General features: G+C 53.2%; 1 protein-coding gene across 5 annotated transcripts in view; it reads left to right on the forward strand.

The window, feature by feature from the left end:
- Positions 1–21538, forward strand: part of WDFY4 (WDFY family member 4) — a 305701-nt gene that overhangs the window by 195860 nt on the left and 88303 nt on the right. For all 5 annotated transcript variants that reach the window (XM_077350999.1, XM_077351000.1, XM_077350998.1 and 2 more), the window contains 4 exons: positions 332–409; positions 2859–3062; positions 4800–4851; positions 13649–13797. In XM_077350999.1, the coding sequence (XP_077207114.1) occupies positions 332–409; positions 2859–3062; positions 4800–4851; positions 13649–13797 (483 nt within the window). The remainder of the gene's footprint in view (positions 1–331; positions 410–2858; positions 3063–4799; positions 4852–13648; positions 13798–21538) is intronic.

The following is a 21538-nucleotide window of genomic DNA, read 5'->3' on the forward strand; positions in this document are numbered from 1 at the left end:
TGTACCTTCACTGTTCCTAAAATCTTCTGAGCCTTTGCTCCTGAAAATCATAGAATCATAGAACCATAGAGTTGGAAGGGGCCATACAGGCCATCTAGTCCAACCCCCTGCTCAACGCAGGATGAGCCCTAAGCATCCTAAAGCATCCAAGAAAAGTGTGTATCCAGCCTTTGCTTGAAGACTGCCAGTGAGGGGAGGTTGAAAATATGAAGGTTGAAGATTTCAGATCAAAAGTTTGGAAGTTCGTTCAGGCTAGAAGACCGCCATAGGTTGCAAATGACATAAACATTGCAATTGTCATTTTAATTTTTTTTAATTGTGCCTTCATCAGGACTTCGTGTTGCATTTGGAAAAATACAGGCGAAGTGGCCAAGAACTCTATGCCATTTTGAACAAGGACCATGCACAGGTAAGGAGCTCTAGCCCATCTTCCTAGGACAACTTTAACTGCAAAGAGATCCTCTGGGGAGTGATAATTCTGGATTCCCGGCATTATAAGTTTGGTGATGAGCAGACATCTGGGCAACTTTATGGGTATGGAGGTCTGCTAGTCTTGCCTTTTGTTGGCCTCTTTCTGTTCGCCATCAGCTTCCCTGAATTGGCTGGCCTTAGAAGTTATTTGAGATGACAGCCCTGTCTTTGCTTGGGGCTGAATGGTCTTTGTTGAAGGAGCTGTTTGCAATAGAATTTATTATACTGTGATGTGATGCAATTGCATAACTTTAAGTCATGAGGATAAGGAAATGACAAGTTATACCTTTTGTCCCATTACCTTTGATTGCCTTCATTCTGGAAAAAAATATTTCAGAAGAACAGAAGTTCCTGACAATGTTTTATTTATTGGTTTCATTTATACCCTGCCTTACTCCCCAGTGGGGAGGCCCCCAAAGTGGCTTACATGGTTTTTCGGTCCTCCATTTTTTTCTTCACAACAACCACATGAGGTCGGCCTATTCTGATGCTAACCATTTTGCCACACTCTTTCTCATATTACATTCTTGTAATATGAAACTCTGAACAGAGAATTTAAATTCCTCAGGTTTACAAATACTTTGTGTTTCATAATGCTGAATTGCTGTAAGTTTTCTTAACAAAGACCTTCAAGATGGTTTGATGATGATGATGATGATGATGATGATGATGATGATGATGAAAATGGGTGTATAGAAGAGATCTGTTTTCTGTAGGAAAATACAATATGATTGCTAGGAATTTTTTGGCATATTTTGTTTGAGCCGGAGGTTGCAAGTTCAACATACAGGATACTCCTGAAGCAAGAAAATACCAAAGAATAAGTGGAAGAAAAAGAGCTAGTACTTATATGCTGTTTTTCTCTACCTGAAGGAGTCTCTGAGCGGCTTACATTTGCGTTCCCTTTCCTCTCCCCACAACAGACACCCTGTGAGGGGGGTGAGGCTGAGAGAGCCCTGAAATTACTGAAGAGGAAGAGTACTTATATGCTGCTTTTCTCTACCCAAAGGAGTCTCAAAGCGGCTTACAGTCGCCTTCCCTTTCCTCTCCCCACAACAGACACCCTGTGAGGAAGGTGAGGTTGAGAGAACCCTGATATTACTGAAGAAGATGATGAAGAAGAGCTGGTTCTTATATGCTGCTTTTCTCTACCCAAAGGAGTCTCAAACCAGTTTCCAATCGCCTTCCCTCTCTCCACAACAGACACCCTGTGAGGGAGGTGAGGCTGAGAGAGCCCTGATACTACTGAAGAAGAAGAAGAGTCTTTGTGAGTTAGGTGGGACTGAGGCCCATTCTGCACAAGAATCAATGTGGCCAATTGTTTACAGTAAGCAATTCCGGAATTTAAAATAGTGGAATTCAGCGTTATGCATACATGCCTTTGTAGTTGAATTCAGTAGTGTTGCAATCGTTTCCCACAGGTTTCTGGTCTCGCCAAAAATCGCTAGAAAGGAAGCGATTATTTCTGTGCTTTGTCCCGCCCCTGGCCATCACTCAAACGAACAGCCAATGGGCAGCCGTTATCATGCTCCCGAAAAGCCCCTTTCCCTTTAAGACAGGTTTAAAAAAAACTCACACACACGTTGCAACGAATCTGCATTGATTCGTTGCACCGGAGAGACGCATCTAGCAGGCAGGTGGCGTGTGTGCTGCCGTTTCATCGTTGCCACGCTCCCCTGAGTGAAAAAAAAATCCCCCCCCCCCATGCACGGGCGCGATTTTTGGCCGAAAATAAAGGGAACTTGCAAACGGGGCTGTGTTGTGATTGGTGACTTAAAGCAGCTCTGTGGAGGGACTGCAGCCGGAGAAGCCTCGCTGGGTGAATGAAGACTCGCCGGTTCGTTGCTCTCCTCTCACTCCGGAAAAAAAATGGCGATCGCTTCGCCTGAAGATCAGAGGAGAGAACCGCAACAATGGTAACGCACAGAACCTTTTCGCTAGTGTTGCAGATTGGTTGCAAGAGTGTAGCGCTTTCCAGAGGGTGAATCCACTTTTTGGGATTTCCCTGGAAGCGCTACAACAAAGCGCTTTTTGCTGATCGGTTTCAGGAGTGTGGCAGATTGTGTACGACGTTGTGCATAACTGCATTTTAGTAGCGATTACCATTTGCCACACTCCTGCTATAATAAACCTGTGCGGAATGGTCCTGAGACAGTTCAGATAGAATTGTTCTGTGAGAACAGCTCTAACAGGACTGTGACTAGTTCAAGGTTACCCAGCTAGCTGCTTTGGAGAAGTGGGGAATCAAACCTGGCTTGACAAATGAGTGGCCACCACCCATAACCATGATACTAAACTGGCTCCCTCTGGGTTCCCAGGATTTTGACAACTCAAATGATGTACCTAAAAATGGTTGTAAATTTAATGAGTGTTTTACCTCCTCACAGAGGTTACTCCGCATCCATGATAAATCTGCAAAAGCCTGGGCAGAACTTGAGGAGCAGATTTTTGGGAGAGAGGACCTGGGGAGGGCGACATCGGCACTCCCTGTCTCAAGGCGGATGTTGGATAGGCATGAAGGCCCAGCCCGTATGAGGAAGAGAATTCGGGTCAGTGCCACCCAAGACATGGCTGGGGCAACGAAAAGCATGGTAAGTGGCCTGAGTGAGAAGATCCTCCTCCAGATATTTCCCAAAATCATGATGAGGGAATAGCTCCCTTCTCCGAATGTTCTTCATGATTCTCCAGCTGCCTCACTCAGGCATTCTTGCCTTGAATCAGCCCTCCTCGAGCACCACCCATCCAAGAAATCAGTTTTCTTCCTGTCAGCATTCTTCATTCTCCAACTTCCTTAGATATTTGTCTTCCAGGCCTGGTCCACTGAATCTAATGAGACCGTCTGCCAAGCAGGTGGGGGGGGGGGCTGCAGTTAGCCCTGCGGCCAAGTCATAAGGGCTAAGTGAGCTGCCTCAATGCCCAAGAGGACCAAGTGGCCACTGAAAGCAGCAGGTTGGTCAGAGGGCACTGGAATGGCTTGACTGGCCAGTGCCTACCAGACCCATGGTGCTAACACCTGGGCTTAGGGTGGGCTACCGTCCCCTCTCCACTTGCTCCAAGATCGTCCACAGAGCACTTCTGCACTCGGCACCAGGGGAAAGGCAGGGTGAGAGGCCTTGATAATGAGCGATGAGGAGCCAAACCCAGAGAGAAAGTGGGCCCTCTAAAAATGCTGCAAGGCCTGCCATGTTGCTAGTCCAAGCAACCTCAGTCCTCCCTAACAAAACCGGAGTCCAGCAGGGGCACCTTTAAGACCAACAAAGATTTATTCCAGGCGGGAGCTTTCAAGTGCAAGCACTCTTCCGCAGACTATGAACTGACCGTCATGACAGGAGGAATATATAAGCAAAAGTTAATTCTGTTAAATTAGTAAACTGTTGTTGAGTCCAGGGTATGCCATTGTTTTGAATGTTGTAATAACTTGCATTTCTGCAATCTCCAATTCTAGCCTGTTCTTGAAGTTCCTTTGTAATAAAACAATGTTTGGCAGAGGGTTTGACCTGTTTGCCCTATGTAGAGAACAGAGGGACATTGTTGGCACTTGATGGCATAGACAATGTTAGAAGATGAGCAAGTGAATAAGCCTTTGATGGTGAAGGTAATGTTGTTAGGTCCAGTAATTGTATCATTGGAATGTATGTGGCAGGAAAGTTGGCATCTGGGTTTGTTGCAAGCTCTAGTTCCAGCTTGATTAGTCCAGAATTTGGGAAGTTCATGTCTCAGTCCTAAGTTTACAGCTTCAGTTGAGCTCCAAGAGCTTTTAAGATACCCTTGAGCAGAAAAAGGTACCCATAGGGAGAAGTAATCTTGACAAATAAGGGAAGGGCATGAAAGTTTCTTAAACTGCATTTTGTAGCCACAGCAAGGTATAGTGATGGCCATGGACTACATTATTCAGAAAGAACTATCTCCCATTAGCTATGATAGCCTAATGGCTCCTGTTTGCAGGCAGGAGACCCTTGAGGGAAGAGATCTTGCTTCCAGGACCAAGTGTGTTTTGGGTCATGCCCGAAAGAGTCTCAAAGCAGCTTACAATTGCCTTCCCGTTCTCTTCCCACAACAGGCACCCTGTGAGGGAGGTAGGGCTGTGAGAGCTTCTGGCAGGACTGTTTGGTCAGAACAACTCTTATCAGGACTGTGACAAGCCCAAGGTCACTTAGCTGGCTGTAAATGGGGGAGCAGGAAATCAAACCCGATTTACCAGATTAGAAGCTGCTGCTCTTAACCACGACACCATGCTGGCTCTGAAGGGTTTTGTGATTTGATGCACTGGTGTGTTCATCTTGCTATCTTTCTCACTGCAGTTGTGTGATCTCTCATTCTTTTTTCAGTCTCACCAGCCACAGGAGAACACATCTGCTTCACCTCTGGAGGAAAAACAAGGTAAGAGGAGCACTCTAATAGTTTCAGCACCGAAGGGTCTGCCCGGCACCTGGATGCCTGGGCAATGACAGAGTATACTCTCCAGGTATTGAATTTGCAGCTGAGGCAATGCCTGTTCTGCAAGCATAGCTTAGTCTCCGTTTTCACTGAATTCAGGTTGGAATGGCTTGATTCAGTTGCTGCTGTGCATGCACTCTGCACCTCTGTGTTCTGGTTTTCTTCATGGATTCCTGGGTGTAAACTGCACAGAGCTTTTATTCCAACCCTAGATCGATTCAGTCCCTGCCCTCTACACAGAATGCGATTTCCATTTGGATTTGGGGCGATTTTAATTTTCCTTCTGCGGCAAGAAGGATTGATCCGGAGTGACCCTACCTTTATTGTGCGATATCTCAGAGTGCTGTTAATCCTAAATATCCATTTGGGAAAGGCTACACCTGGTCATGTGACACGCTTGCCTTAAAGGAGAAGCCCCTAATTTCTCTCAACTTCTGTCGGTCCTGGATTTTTCCTCCCTCCTCTGCCTTTTTCGATCCTCTCCCCCACCCCTCCAAGAAAAGAAAGAGGCTCCCTGCCTGGCTCCTCTCCCCCCCCCCTTCAAGAAAAGAAAGAAAGAGGCTTAGCTCTCCCCCCCACGTTCTGAGCCTCCCTAACCAGGTGCCGAAGACTTTCCTGTTTCAATGGGGAGTAGGGGGGAGAGGAAGACCCGAATTCAAAGCGATCTGAATTCAACAGGATTGACAATGGAATAAATAAAGTAAGTGCAGACTCTGCCCTGGAGTCAAGAGACTATATTACCATCAGAAAAATCTCAGTCTGGTGGGCAGGGAACTGTCAGGATCAGTGCCTGTTCTCTGCCATTATCCTCCAACAGACAAGGGTGACTCCATCTTGCCTGTGTCTTATTGTACCTTCCATCTACATATTGTGTTTTATCCTTGTAACCAATGTCTATTCACTGTTCCCATGTAATCATGCTTTGTAGTTGCTTGCTTTGATCTCTACCTGCTCGCTCTGCATATTGTCTCCTCTCTGAGAAACATTGTAACAGGGACCCTGCAAAAGGCTTTATCTTTCCGCTGGCGCCGGCTGGCTCAAGGACATGCGAATTTCAACACCTCTGGCAGGAAGCCTGGGATGGCACTTGGGAGAGGGGGCACCCCTCCCCTGGGAACACTCAAGTTTTGGGCGGGAGAATTGTATTGATAAGTGCTTGTAGTTCTGTTGCTTGGCAGATTTGACTTCTCGAGTTATAGTGACTAGAGCTAACTTCCATTAAAGCTTTCTTTTCATAGAAGTTTTGTTGTCAGTTTTTTCAGCACTTGACATTAAGGCAAATCTCACAATGCCTTTCTCTCTAAACGATGGACGTGCAAGACGATGGCACCCTTTTTAGCGACTTTGAGGACGAGGGGGACCTGTACGCGAGTGACACCGAAGGTGACCGTGGAGCACTGAGTTCCTTCGGCCTCGGAGGCGCAGTGGCCCAAGGGGGTGCGGTGCTGACCCCTTTGAGCCCCCGGACCAAGACCCAGGTGCTGATGCAGCCCGGGATGTCAAAGGCGCTGGGGAGTTTCAGCCCGGCACCTCAGCTGTTCCTGGAGAAGCATGTCACCGAGCGGCGGCAGCTGTCCAAGTACGACCGACCCACCGGGCAGGAGTACTGGCCTGAGGTCCTGCCAAAGGGAGTTCCGGACCGCGGGACTACAACAGCGCTTGAAATTCTGGACCTCCGAGACCAAATGAGCCGAGTAGGAGATTGGCTGCATTCAGTAGCCAGAGAATTGGGGCCGGAGTCCCAACGAGTGGCGCGTTGGCTTCTCCGGGGTTTGCAGTCAACCACCGGCCAGCCTGGAGTGAAGCCGCTCATCGCACTCCCGGCACCTCCAACTCGCAGAGCGCAGGCAGAAGCTGCAGGCGTCACCGGGTCGGGGACTGGAGCCGGTACCAGCGGAGCTGGAGGGGCAGCAGACTCGTCGGCCTCGGAGGGCAAAGAGCAGCAGGACGGCGACCTGGGGGACGGCGCGGAAGGGGCCAGGCGGAACCCCATCCCGATGGGCAAGGAGCCAGAGGCGGCAACGGAGGCCAAGAAGCCGGAGGCAGCGACGGAGACCAAGGAGCCGGAGATGGCGACGGGGGCCAAGGAGACGGGGATGGCGGGCAAGGCCAGGGGGACGGAGCCGGACGGGTGCGGAGACGCCGGGGTGCTCGTCCCCGACCCCACGTTCCTGAGCAAGACTGGATGAACGCCCCGCCGGGCAGGTTACCGTCACAACTGAGGGGAGCGGAGATTACGCGACTCTATCGTTTCAAGACTCGCTTCACCGGTGACCCGGGAACCTTCCCGGGCTTCCTCGTCCATCTCCAAGCGTATATGATGGAAGTAGGATTCACGTTCCAAGATGACGTGGAGCGCATTCGGTTTGTAGTCGATTGCATGGATGGAGAAGCAGCCAAGTGGTTTATCGACCTGTACCGTTATAACCCCACAGCGGTACGGAGCTACGACCGTTTCATGCGGGCCATGCGAGAGATGTTCGTGGACCTGTTTGAGCGTGAAACGGCTGAGAACCAACTGAAAGCAATCAAGCAGGGCTTGAAGACAGTGGCTCAATACTCGTGGGAGTTTCGGAAGCTGGCCGCCTCGGTACCTGACTGGACTGAGCCCCAGAGGGTACACGCTTTCCGTGAGGGATTGAACGAAAGCCTGGCCTGCAAGTGCCTGCACCTCAACAACCCGAAGATGGTGATGGGCTGGATCCGTCTGGCGTGAGAGGTGGAACAGCGGCTGCTGGTGGCGTCCAGCCTGGGAGAAGAAAAGAGCCAGCAGCCGCAGAAAATTTCCACCCTGAAAAAGGCATCCAAGCCAGCGAGAGTGGATGCAGCTGAGCGGGCTCGACGTCGGGAGAAGGGACTGTGCCTTGGGTGTCGTCAGGCGGGCCATTTCCTTGCGCAGTGCCCGAGCAAGAAGCAATCTCCAGCTATGGGAGGCAAGGCAGCCAGTGACCCCACCACCCCGGTGGGAGTGACAGCCGGGGGTGCAATGAAGAAGAAGGGAGCTTCCAAAAAGACTGTCCACTCTCTGATGGTTCCTCTGAGTGGCACCGTAGCAATCCCAAGCTCCAGTGGCAGCTGGACGGGCGAGGAACCGAGTTCCAGTGAGCAGTCGAGAAACTAAGGCGACCTGCTGTGAGGACGCCCCACCAGCAGGTCCCGGGCAGGGACAAACGTTCGGTGAGTGCTCCCCCCTTGATTCTCCTCCCCGTGACTTTGACTGAACCCAAATCAGGGAAACAGCTGGGGGTGCAGAGCATAGTGGATTCCGGGTGCACCAAGACTTTGATCAATCCCCCTTTGGCGGAAACTTTGGGGGTTGGGAAGGTTCCGTTGGCAAAGCCCCTGCACATCATGCAGCTAGATGGGAAGTGTACCCCGAGGGGGAGGCAACAAGCAAGACGCTCCCGTTAGAAATGGATGTGGAGGAGCACTGGGAAAAAATTACCACCCGTGGTGGCTCCCAGCTCGGCATTCCCTTGTGTCCTGCGGCTAGATTTGCTGCGCAAACATGACCACGGTCAGCTGGAAGAAGGGCACGGTCCGTTTCCGGGACCCGGGGTGCAGGGCACACCGACTGACTGGCTCCCTCGAGCCCTCTCCCAATGTCCCCCATGCGGTGGCGGCGGTGGTCCAGGCGGGGGTTGCAGGTTTGCCCAAGGACTATTGGGAGTTCCGCAACGTTTTTGACCAGTTGCCCCCCCATCGAAAGACGGATTGCGCGATTGAACTGAAACCTGGGGAGCCACTCCCAAAAGCCAAATTTTATTCCATGAGCCTCCGGGAGATGTAGGAGTTGCGTAATTTCTTGGACAAGAACTTAGCCCGCGGATTTATCCGTCATGCAACCTGTCCCCTGGCGGCACCCGTCCTTTTTGTGAAAAAAAAGGATGGAACCCTACGCCTCTGTACTGACTACCGGAGGCTGAATGCGGTGTTCACGTGCAATGCTTACCCATTGCCCTTGATAAAAGATTTGTTGGGGCACCTTGGGAAGGCTCGTATTTTCACTAAACTGGACTTGCGGGAAGCCTACTACAGGGTGCACATAAAAAAGGGGCATGAGTGCTTGACGGCGTTTAACACGCCCTTGGAGCAATTCAATTACACTATCATGCCGTTCGGCCTCGCAGGCGCTCCGGGCGTGTTCATGAACATGATTAATGAAATTATGCATGATTTGCTGTGTAAGGGGGCCCTGGTTTACCTAGATGATATTTTGGTGTATTCTGACGATCCAAATGAACATGTATCATTAGTGCGAGAGGTGCTGCGTAGGCTCCGAAAGCACCACCTGTATGCCAAGCTTTCCAAATGTGAATTTCACCGAGAGTCGGTGGAGTTTTTGGGATTCCGGGTGTCCAGCAGGGGGATTGAAATGTATCCTGGCCAGGTCCGGGACCTATTGGCATGGGAACCCCCTCGGACACGGAAGCAGCTCCAAAGTTTCTTAGGGTTCGCTAATTTTTACCGGTCTTTCATCCCCAACTTTGCTAAGGTTGCGCTGCCTCTAACCGACCTTTTAAAAACCAAAGAGGGGGGCAAGGCAGCGACATGGCCAGGCGCTTCCTTAAGGTAGATGCCGGCTTGCCAAACAGCTTTTGACAACCTGAAGGCTCTGTTCACCTCTGAGCCGGTGCTCGCTCACGCGGATCCGCTGAATTAGTTCACGGTGCAAGTGGACTCCTCGGATGTGGCTATGGGGGCAGTGATCCTCCAGGAAGGGGGGGACGGCAAACTGCACCCGATTGCCTACTTGTCAAAAGAATTCTCTGGTCCAGAGAGGAATTGGTTGATTTGAGAAAAAGAGGCTGCTGTGGTGAAATTGGCCCTGGCGACCTGGAGGCACTGGCTAGAAGGGGCGGCCCTCCCATTTGTAGTGTGGACGAACCATAAGAACTTATAGGCACTCAAGCAACCCCGCTCGCTCTCCGCTAAATAGATGCGGTGGGTGGAGTTTATCTCCCGGTTCAACTTCACTCTCAAGCACCTGCCAGGTAAAATGAACTTTTTGGCTGATGCGCTCTCGCGCCTCCCCCAGTATGACAGCAAACGCGACCCATTGGCCGACACGGTGTTTACCCCCTCCCAGCTTGGGCTGACCATCATGATGCGCTGTAAGATGAGAGGGGGCGGGCCATACCCAGAGAGCTGGGTCCAAAAGGACATTCAGAGTGACGCGGAGTTCGGGATGCTCCGCTCCTCCCTTGAGGAAAAGGGGACCCTGTTTTTTAGAGACAATCGCCTGTTTGTGCCCCAGAGCGCCCGGAAAGAGGTTTTGAAATTGTGCCATGACTCCAAACCTGCCGGGCATTTTGGCTTTCTCCACCTGGTCAGGCATCATTCTTGGTGGCCCACCCTGCGCAAGGATGTGGATGTCTACGTCCAGGGGTGTCCGCTTTGCCTGACTTCAAAACCCATGGGGGGTAAGAAAAAGGGCCTGCTGCAGCCGCTGCCCACCCCTTCTCGGCCTTGGTCAGATGTCACCATGGACTTCATCACTGATCTGCCCCTCAGCCAAGGGAAAAGCGTGATTTGGGTGGTGGTGGACGCCTTCTCGAAACAAGCCCATTTTGTTCCTCGTGTGGGGATGCCCTCGGCGGTGAAACTTGCTTCCCTGTTTATCACCCACATATACCGACTGCACGGGATCCCTAGTAGACTGCTCACGGATCGGAGCCCGCAGTTCGTTGCCAAGTTCTGGCGGGAACTTTTGAAACTGTTGGGGGTGGAGCAGGCTCTAACTTCCGGCTACCACCCCGAAGCGAATGGGCAAACTGAAAGGGCGAAACAGATTCTGGAACAGTACCTCCGCTGTTTCATCAACCATCAGCAAAATGATTGGGTGTCTTTACTCCCGTTGGCCGAATTTGCCTACAACAATGGGGTCCATGCGTCCACGGGTGTGTCCCCTTTTAAGGCCATCTACGGGGCAGATCTGGTGGCGGTACCTACCTGAGAAATCTCGTCTCCTGATGCCCCCAACGTCCAGAAGTGGGCCAGTGGAATCTCCCAGGCCTGGCCGGCCATTGTAGAGTGTTTAGATGAGGCTAAACAAGCCTATAAAACCCAGGCTGATAAGAAGTGAGTGGCAAACCCTGCTTGGGCTGTGGGGGATCTCGCTTACCTGTCCACAAAGAACCTATGGTGCCAGCAGACCTCCCATAAATTGGGGGCAAAATTTGTGGGTCCTTTCCGTGTAACACGTCTGATCAATGCAGTGACTGTGGAACTTGCCTTGCCAAAGACTTACAGGAATGTGCACCCCGTTTTTCATTCCAGTTTGCTGAAATGTGCCCCGCCTCCGGACGCTTGGCATCCCCCTTCGGCTGACCCCGTCCCCGTGTTCGTACGAAGTCAACAAAGTCTTGGACTCTCGTTGGCACAAAGGCAAACTGCAATACCTGGTCAACTGGAAGGAATTCCCCATGGGGGACAGGGAGTGGGTTGAGGCTTCCGACATCAAGGCTCCCAGACTCCTGCGGGCATTTCACAGGGAATTCCCGCAATGCCCTTGGCCCAGGGACAATGGGTGAGGGGAAGTTGTATTTGGGCTGGAGGGATGTCAGGATCAGTGCCTGTTCTCTGCCATTATCCTCCAACAGACAAGGGTGACTCCATCTTGCCTGTGTCTTATTGTACCTTCCATCTGCATATTGTGTTTTATCCTTGTAACCCATGTCTATTCACTGTTCCCATGTAATCATGCTTTGTAGTTGCTTGCTTTGATTTGTTTAGTTTGATCTCTACCTGCTCGCTCTGCATATTGTCTCCTCTCTGAGAAACATTGTAACAGGGACCCTGCGAAAGGCTTTATCTTTCCGCTGGCGCCGGCTGGCTCAAGGACATGCAAATTTCAACACCTCTGGCAGGAAGCCTGGGATGGCACCTGGGAGAGGGGGCACCCCTCCCCTGGGAACACTCAAGTTTTGGGTGGGAGAATTGTATTGATAAGTGCTTGTAGTTCTGTTGCTTGGCAGATTTGACTTCTCGAGTTATAGTGACTAGAGCTAACTTCCATTAAAGCTTTCTTTTCATAGAAGTTTTTTCAGCACTTGACAGGAACTCGCATGTTTGCTTGTTTGATCAGTTTCACTAGGGCCGGATTCATTGGAAGATCTGTTGCGTTGCCACAGCACTCCGTGGGGAGGCAATGCACGCGTGTGTGTGGGCATGTCTGCACTCTTGCTCGTTTGCTGGCTTGCTTGCCCTGTGGCTGTGGGTGTGTGCATACACAAAGCTGACCATCTTGCTGCTGTCCAAGTTTTAGTTGACTTTCATGTGACTAATAACAGAGCTGGAACCTACATGCTGGATGGATTCACACATGCCTCCCTGGCAGAATCCCTCCTGGAGAGGAAGTAAAGCCAGGCTACACACAAGGTGATTTACCCTGGATGCCATCAACTGAGGCGAGGGTAGAGGGGACCCCTAGGGTGAGGGAGAAGAGGGGGCTACGATTTACACGAAGAACTGGCCCCCTACTCTTCCCCCACCCCCACTCTGTGTCCGGGGCTCTGACAAGCCTCCCCAGAAGCCACCATTTCATAAGCATACCCATTCCAGTGCTCAGCAGTCATTTATGCTAGGCAGAGTCAAGCTGTCAAAAAATAACACACACGCACACAGAGCGAAAATATTTGGAAGCCGGAAAACAGGAACAAACAGAGATTGTAAGTGTAAAAAGGGGATGGGAAAGGTGGAGGAAGATACCGAATGGGAGGTATGAGTATAAGTGGGTGGTGTTTGATTGGGGGGAGGGTTCTCTGAGGGGCTGAAAAGGGTGGAGAAAACTGATCTGAAAGAATCTCTATACTTTTAATTTGGCTTTGGAGCAGAGAGGGGAAGAGATGGCTAAGAAGCTACTTTCAAATAAGCAGGAGATAAAGCGGCCAGGAAGCAAAGTGAGGGATGAGAACTGGGTTAGCAAAGTAGCTAGGGAAGAGGGGGTGCTTAACCCCTTTCCCATCCAGCTTCACTAACCCCCCCCCCCCAGCTGTTATCAGCCTATCAGAAGAAAAGATTCACCACTTTCCCAATCCCCTTAGCTATGGGGTTGCTGTCTTCCTAGTGGAGCCTGCAGAGCTCCTGGTCTCCAAAAAGCAGAGAAAATGGCTCCTGAGGAGTGTGGCATTGGACCCCACTGATGGGACCCCAGTGATGGAGTTGTGAGTGTCCGGCATAGTGCAGGACTAGATGACCCAGGAGGTCCCTTCCAACTCTATGATTATGTGATTCTAACATCATGGAAGATCTAGGCTAGGATAAGAAGCAGTCATTACCCTACCTCAAAGATTTGAACTGACATATACTTCTGGATCTAAAAATATACATAACAGTTTATTTTATTGGTTTGTTTGTTTGTTCATTTGTTTGTTTTTTACTCCCATACGCCGAAGGGCGATTTACAAGGAATGTCATGGGATACATAGAACATCTTACATTAAATAACAGATCCAACATAACATATCAATAACAATTTTAACAATAAGTATAGGTTTAACAGATTACCTCAATTAATTCATTGAACGGTTTTAATAGAACTTTAACAGAAACCCTAGAGAGGTCAGAAACATTCAGATTATGGAGGGTCTGACTTGGAGGGGTCCACCGGATGTTTTTAGGTTGGATTAACCGTATGTGGACACACAAAGGCCCAGTTCCCGGGACAGAAAGTATTTCCCTTGGAAAGACATTTCTTGGCAATAGCTTCCACTGACTCCTGTCCTTCCTGTCCATACAGAAGAGCATATGCTGAGGGAAGGAGAAGGAGGGATGGATCGTAGCCTGCTGACCTTTTTTCCTGCCTTGCGTGAAAGTAATTCTGATGATTTGTTGGAGGTATGCAAGGAAAGAAGAATCATCTTGCAAGAGTTTGCAGAGGATGAAAAGGTACAATAGATTTGGAAAGGGGGGGGGGAGACCATAAATATTCTGGAGCAGGGGTGGACTGGCCATTTAACTTTCAGGGAAATTTCCTAGTTGGCTGTTGTCCTAGAGCAGCCTTTCTTAACCTTTTTACTGCTGAGAAACCCCTGAAACATTCTTCAGGCTTCAAGAAACCCCAGAAGTGGGATGATCATGCAGAATAAGTGTGGAAAGCATAGCTGTGTACATACCCGCCTGGGCCCCTCCCCTGCCCATCCCCTCCCCTTCCACCATCCCTCATTGCCATTTTGGAAGGGTGGAGGGGTCAACATGTCTGTCTGTCTGTCTGACTAGATTTCTATCCTGCCACTTTCCGTGGACTTGTGGTAGCTTACATATAAAACAATAAACCGCCCAATAAAACCCCAATAAAACCAATCAACCCCTTAAAAAGTTTAAATACAAGACAGCAGCATAGTCCCCAATCCTCCCCAATCTCCAGCCCATCACCACGTGACTAACATTTTGGCGCCCCTCCTCGAGGACAGTCAAGGATTGAACTACCCTAAATAACAGGGCTGGGCTTGAGCTAGTGGACATGATATATTGTTTTAATGATGCCTTGTAATGGCCTTTGGCTATATACAATAAATGTCATCATATCGTAGTGAACATGATAGAGTGTCGTGGTTCGGTCCTTGGTGGCTTGGGAACCGGACCGAACCCCGCCATCAGAGGCGCCCGCGGTCACGGAGGTAGGGCATGGTGATCACAGGCAAGCCGGCAGCTGGGCGCCCCACCCGATCGTTGAGGTGGCAATGGCCGCTAAAGAACCTCAATGTCCCCCTTTTGACAAGGGCCCGGAGATGGCCCTTTGTTCCAGGAAAATGGGCCATCGGGAACCCCGGAAAACCTCGCATATGTGCATGAGTCATGATTGTATCAGCATGTTCCCTCCGCAAGTACTGGGTGGGGCAATACAGCCAAAGGAGGTGGGTTTTGTATAAAAGAGAGCTTCCACCTGGAGTTCGGTGGAAGCTCTTACTCCATACCAGCGGACTCCACGTTGCTGAAAATAAAGCTTGTTCCTGTTGTATCGTTCACCAGGCCTGGCGTGACGTTTTCTTCAAGGGGCACCCTGTTTTTTTCAGTTAGCAAGCGGGTTCCCGACATCGTAAGAGCTTCCCACCGAACTCCAGGGTCGGCATCGCATCCGAGCGCTTATCGGGACGGATCCAGAGATGGCGTTTTCAAGCAACGAGGCGGTCTCGACCCCCACGAACCCCGGGAACATGAGTTTAATGTCCCCGGGAGATTTCCTCCGAAAATCGGGGGGCCAGGAGCAGCTGTCCGGGACCCCGAGACCCTCGGCAGCGGCGGCCAAGGGAAGGCGCCGGGCCATGGGGTTCCCAAGCACGGCGGGGAGCGCGCCGAGGTCTGGGGGGTTGGCCCCAACCTGGGACACCCAGCTGAGGCAGGCGCTTCGCCCGGTAAGACCTGAGGAATCCCTAGAGGACCTGCGGCGGGCCATGGCGGACTTGGCCAGGCGCTTGCAGGCAGCTGAAGCCCGTGAGCAAGCTCGGGCCGGGCCCGGAGGGACTGGTAATACAACGGCGGAGGGGATCGCGTCGAGTGAGGACGCCTCCAGCGACGAGGACGAGCCCGGCACTGGTGAGCGGGCCCCGGACCCCGACCCGGAGCAGTTTTCAGTCCCGAGTAGGCGAGACGGCCAGCGGAGAGGCGAGACAGCAGAGGATCTCGGGGGAGCGGGTGAGCCGACGGGGCGGCGAGAGCCGGACCAACGCAGGAGCGACGTGCAAGGCAGGGAGCGGCACGGCGTCGTTGGGCAAGTTGGTAGCCGGTGGAGCGGAGCAGGACGAGACGGCGGACGCCGAGAATCCCGGATCCGGAGGGGGTCGGACTACTCTCCAAAACGTTCCCCCCCAGAGCTTAAGGCGCGTTTCGACGGGACGCCGGACGACCTCCCGCAGTTCCTCCTCCACGCGCTGACGCATGCCCGGAGATATGGAGACCGGTATGAGGACTCCGAGGACTTGGTCTGGGGGGTGGCCTCGTGTCTCCAGGGCAAGGCGGGTCAGTGGTACCTGGGGTTGGCCGAGCGCGGCGACCCGGCAACTCAGGACCTGCAGGACTTCGTGGTCGCGCTCCGCCGACGATTCCAGGACCCCCAGGCTGAGGACAAGGCAAAGAGTCGGATCAAGGGACTTCGACAGGGTACTAGGGGGGTTATGGACTATATAGACATTTTCCGGAGGGAAGCAGGCAAGGTGTTCTCCTGGAACGAGGAGACCCAAATCGAGTACTTCCGGGAGGGCCTTAACCCGAAGCTCAGGGAATGGGCCGTGATCAAGGGGACGGAAGAAGATCTGTCTACACTGGAGGGGTGGTGTTTTGTGGTCGCCAAGCTGGAAGCCAGCCTGGGTTGGGCCGCCGCACCCCCCCGGGAGGCCAAAGGCGGGTCAGCCGAGGCGCCAAGACCGGGCCCCGACAACTCTCGCCCCAAACGACCCCCGAACCCCGAGCGGGAAAGGAGACGCCGGGAAGGACTGTGCCTGAAATGCGGGGGGTCAGGACATTTCGCAGCAGCGTGCCAACGGCAAGGGGGGGAGGACCGCGGGCTCTCCAAGGGGGGAGGTGCGACACGCCCCCAGCAGGCACGCCGGGCGGAGGACCTCCGCAACGAACCGGGAAGCGTCCAGGCGACGGGAAACGGCCAGGACCTGCTGTAGACGGCGCCGGGCAGCGGGTCCCGCGGTGCGAGGGAAAACCCCTACAGCATGAGGCGCGACCTCCGAACGTGGTAATTTTAGAGCTCCGGAACCCGGAGAACGGACTAAGTTGGGTGGGGGAGGCTCTTTTGGACTCTGGATGCGACCACAGCATGGTCCACCCCCAGATAGCCCGGGCTTTGGGGCTACCGAAGCGCATTCGGAAGGTTCCCCTGGTTTTCGTCCAGATGGACGGCAGCCCGATTCAGGGGGGACCTTTCGGGGAGGAGGTGGGTCCTATCGCCATCCACATAGGGGACCACCAAGAGCTGCGGTGGCTGATCCAGGTCCCCGTAGCGGGATATCGGGCGGTGTTGGGCCTGGATTGGCTGAAAGAACACAACCCCGTGGTGGACTGGCGGGCGGGGACCCTGAAGTTCGACTTGACGGTGGGTGCACGGCATCGGGCCCCCCGCGAGAATTCCAGCCACAAGAGGACGGCGGCGCGTCCCAGGGGAGCGGCGGCGGCGCAGCAGGAGAAACCAGAGCCCGAGGTCCCGCCAGAGTACCGAGACCTCGCAGCCGTTTTCAGCGAGCGGGAAGCGGACGAGCTACCCCCACACCGCCGCACGGACTGCGCTATCAACATCCCAGAGGGGGCGGTACTGCCCAAAGGGCGCATCTACAAAATGAGTGAGGGTGAGCTCAAGGACCTCCGGGAGTTTTTGGGAAAAAATCTGGCCCGAGGTTTCATCCGGCCCGCTTCCAGTCCCATGGGAGCTCCAGTCTTGTTCGTCCGGAAAAAGGATGGGTCCCGACGGCTGTGCCAGGACTACCGGGGCCTCAACGCCATCGCAGCGGGGAACGCTTACCCCCTCCCGCTGATCCCGGATTTGCTGGCCCGGCTGGGCAAAGGGACTCTGTTCACTAAGCTAGACCTAAGGGAGGCGTACTACCGGGTACGCATCCGGGAGGGGGATGAGTGGAAAACAGCGTTTAACTGTCAATTGGGACAATTCGAATTTAAAGTGATGCCGTTCGGTTTAAGCGGGGCACCTGGGGTTTTCATGAGTCTAATTAATGAGGTGTTGCAGGACCTTCTGTTTCAGGGGGTGGTTGTTTATTTGGATGACGTCCTGATCTACAGCCAAGATCCCCAAGAGCACGTGACCCTGGTGAGGGAGGTGTTAAAGCGCCTGCTGGCAAACCACCTATACGTGAAGCTGGCTAAGTGCGAATTCCACCGTCCCTCCCTGGACTATTTGGGCTACCGCATCTCAGCCCAGGGCATAGCTATGGACCCCGAGAAGGTACAGGCGGTGCTGGACTGGGAAAGGCCCCGCACCCGGAAACAGCTACAAAGCTTCCTGGGGTTTGCTAACTTTTTTAGAGGCTTCATCCCCAGATACTCCTCCGTAGTGGCTCCCCTCACGGACTTGCTAGGTACCAAGGGGAGAGGTCCTCGCGCCACGCGGCCCAGCGCAGCGCTCGGCTGGAATGAGAAATCGGAGGCAGCGTTCCTGGCCCTCAAGCAAGCTTTCGCGTCTGAGCCCACGCTACTGCACGTCGACCCAACCCAGCCGATGGTGGTACAAGTCGACGCCAGCGACGCAGCAGCCGGGGCGGTTCTCCTGCAGCGAGACCAGGCGGGACAGCTGAGGCCAGCGGCCTACCTCTCACGAAAATTCGCCGAAACGGAGCGGAACTGGTCTACCTGGGAGAAGGAGGCGTTTGCGATTAAGTTCGCCCTCACCGAATGGCGGCATTGGCTGGAGGAAACAGAGGAGCCGTTCGAGGTCTGGACAGATCACAAGAATCTGGAGGCGCTCCGGCAACCGCGATCCCTGAACGCCAAGCAGATGAGGTGGGCGGAGTTCTTTTCGCGGTACAATTTCAAGCTTGGTCACATCCCCGGCAAAGAGAATTTCCTCGCGGACGCCCTCTCCCGTCTGCCGCATCATGGGGAGGGGTACGCTCCCTGCACCAGGTCTGTGTTTGGTGAGGAGCAGCTGGGACGGGGGGTCGTCACTAGGCGTCGGGCCAGGGGGGAATGGGAGCCCGACCCGGCGACCGCCCCGCTCCGAGACCGCCTAGTGGCAGCCTACGGGACAGACGAGGAGCTGGCTGAGCTCCGGGACTCTTTGATTTTGGACTCCGGTCTCTGGCGGAGGGGGGAGGCTGTCTACGTCCCGGAAGGGCTACGACGGGAAGCCCTCAGCCTCTGCCACGATGCTAAGACCGCCGGGCACTTCGGTTTCGTAAAATCCTGGAAGTTGGCCCGGCGGCGGTTTTGGTGGCCCAGTCTGCGGCGGGACACAAAAGCTTACGTCAGTGGTTGTCCTGTCTGCCTGACCTGCAAGCCGGGGGTTGGCAAGCCGAAAGGTCTGCTGCACCCGCTCGAGGTCCCGACCCGGCCGTGGTCAGTGATCTCCATGGACTTTATAACAGACTTGCCTCCCAGCAAGGGGAAAACGGTGATCTGGGTGGTGGTAGATCTATTTTCCAAACAGGCCCATCTCATTCCTTGCGCCAGTGTCCCCAGTGCTTCACAGTTGGCTCGGATGTTCCTGGATCACGTGTTCCGACTGCACGGGCTGCCGGACAAGGTGATTTCCGATCGGGGCTCACAATTCGTGTCCCGGTTTTGGCAAGCTTTCCTGCGCCTGTTAGACATCGAGCAAGGGCTGAGCTCCGCTTACCACCCCCAGACGGACGGGCAGACCGAGCGGGTTAATCAAGTACTGGAGCAGTACTTGCGGTGTTTCGGTTCCTATCATCAAGACACCTGGGTGCCCCTGCTCCCCCTGGCCGAGTTCGCGTACAACAACGCAGACCACAGCAGCACGGAGATGTCGCCTTTTGCCGTCGTCTACGGGACAGACCTGAGACACTTCCCGGAGCTTGGAGAGGTCCCCGCCCGGGAATCGGCCGACCTTCGCGAGTGGGGGAAGCGTGCCGGGAGCTGCTGGAAGTCGCTGCAGGAGCAGCTCCACAAAGTCAAGGCAGCGCAGAAAGAGGACGCCGACCGGAAGAGACGACCAGCTGAGGAGATCCGACCGGGGGATCGAGTTTACCTTTCCACCCGGAACCTCCGGTTGAATTTGCCCAGCAAGAAGCTAGGCCCTCGGTTTTTGGGGCCTTTCGAGGTCTTGGCCCCGATCAACGAAGTTTCGGTCAAGCTCAAGCTCCCCAAGAACCTCCGGCACATCCATCCCGTCTTTCACGTGAGCCTTCTAAAAAAAACTCCGGACGGTGACGTTTGGCACCCCGTGTTTTCCCCGCCAGCGCCCGAGGTCCTGCCGGGGGGGGAGCACCACGAGGTGGCGGATATCCTGGACTCTAGACTCCACAGGGGGAAGTTGCAGTACCTCGTGGAATGGAAGGACTTCGCTTTGGGGGACCGGGAATGGGTCTGGGCAGCGGACGTCCTTGCGCCCCGACTCACTGAACGTTTCCACAAGCGGTATCCTGACCGTCCCGGGGGGTTGGAGAATGGACCTTTGGGGGGGCAGAATGTCGTGGTTCGGTCCTTGGTGGCTTGGGAACCGGACCGAACCCCGCCATCAGAGGCGCCCGCGGTCACGGAGGTAGGGCATGGTGATCACAGGCAAGCCGGCAGCTGGGCGCCCCACCCGATCGTTGGGGTGGCAATGGCCGCTAAAGAACCTCAATGTCCCCCTTTTGACAAGGGCCCGGAGATGGCCCTTTGTTCCAGGAAAATGGGCCATCGGGAACCCCGGAAAACCTCGCATATGTGCATGAGTCATGATTGTATCAGCATGTTCCCTCCGCAAGTACTGGGTGGGGCAATACAGCCAAAGGAGGTGGGTTTTGTATAAAAGAGAGCTTCCACCTGGAGTTCGGTGGAAGCTCTTACTCCATACCAGCGGACTCCACGTTGCTGAAAATAAAGCTTGTTCCTGTTGTATCGTTCACCAGGCCTGGCGTGACGTTTTCTTCAAGGGGCACCCTGTTTTTTTCAGTTAGCAAGCGGGTTCCCGACATAGAGGTAGCATAAACCTCTCATTTAGCTGCCATCTCCTATGCCTTAATAAACGTTGCTCTTGCCACCTCGTTCGGAGTCTTCCTCAACACTCACTCTAGCCTTCTCACTTCCCTCTCTCTCTCTCTCCTTTAGCTCCCTGGTGTACTAGGGAGACAGCTTGAGACAAGAGTGGAGATCTCATCAACGGCAGCCTTCAAACGGGACTGCCCCCCCCTCCCCGTTGGCTGCCAATTTGTGGTTGGGAGGCATTGGGTTCTGCAGAGCATTCAGGAATCCGGTCAGATCCATGTCTCTGAGAGTGGGCTAAAATACACCCACTATCCACACAGGAGTGGGGGTGATATTCTGAGCTGGGCCTGCAGGGGGTAGTGGTCTGACCATGGGACAGGAAGAGGTCCAAATCTACCCATCAGGTCCAAATCTACCCATATATGGTCATTGTTGGATCTTGGAGCCCAGGAAAACAAATTCTGTCACTACCTCAATTTCTTCCCCATCTATTTGCCAGGAATTGAGAGGGCCGGATGCCATGATCTTTGTTTTCTTGATGTTGAGTTTCAAGCCAACTTTTGCACTCTCCTCCTTCACCCGCATCAAAAGGCTCTTCAGTTCCTCTTCACTTTCTGCCATTAGAGTGGTATCATCTGCATATCTGAGGTTGTTGATATTTCTCCATGAAAACCAAAATTATGTCATTTGCAAAAAAACCTAAGAGACATTCCTGGATCATTGATGGGCACAGAATTGAACAGGTCTGTCATTTCAAATACTTAGGGGTGGTCTTTCAGACCACTGGTAGCTGGAAAGCCCATGGGGACTATGTGGCCAACAACGCACAGAAAAGTGCAAATGCCATTCTTAAGTTTTTTCGATCAAAAGGTGGACAATATATACCTGCAGCACTCAAATTATTTGAAGCCAAGGCAGTGTCACAACTATTATATGGCACACAGTTGGGCCCCCCCTCAAACTTGGCCCCTTTAGAGAGGGTTCAATCTAAATTTTTAAGATCTGCTCTTCAAGTGCCAAA

Source organism: Paroedura picta, chromosome 8 (assembly GCF_049243985.1).
Source record: "Paroedura picta isolate Pp20150507F chromosome 8, Ppicta_v3.0, whole genome shotgun sequence".
Taxonomy (NCBI): domain Eukaryota; kingdom Metazoa; phylum Chordata; class Lepidosauria; order Squamata; family Gekkonidae; genus Paroedura; species Paroedura picta.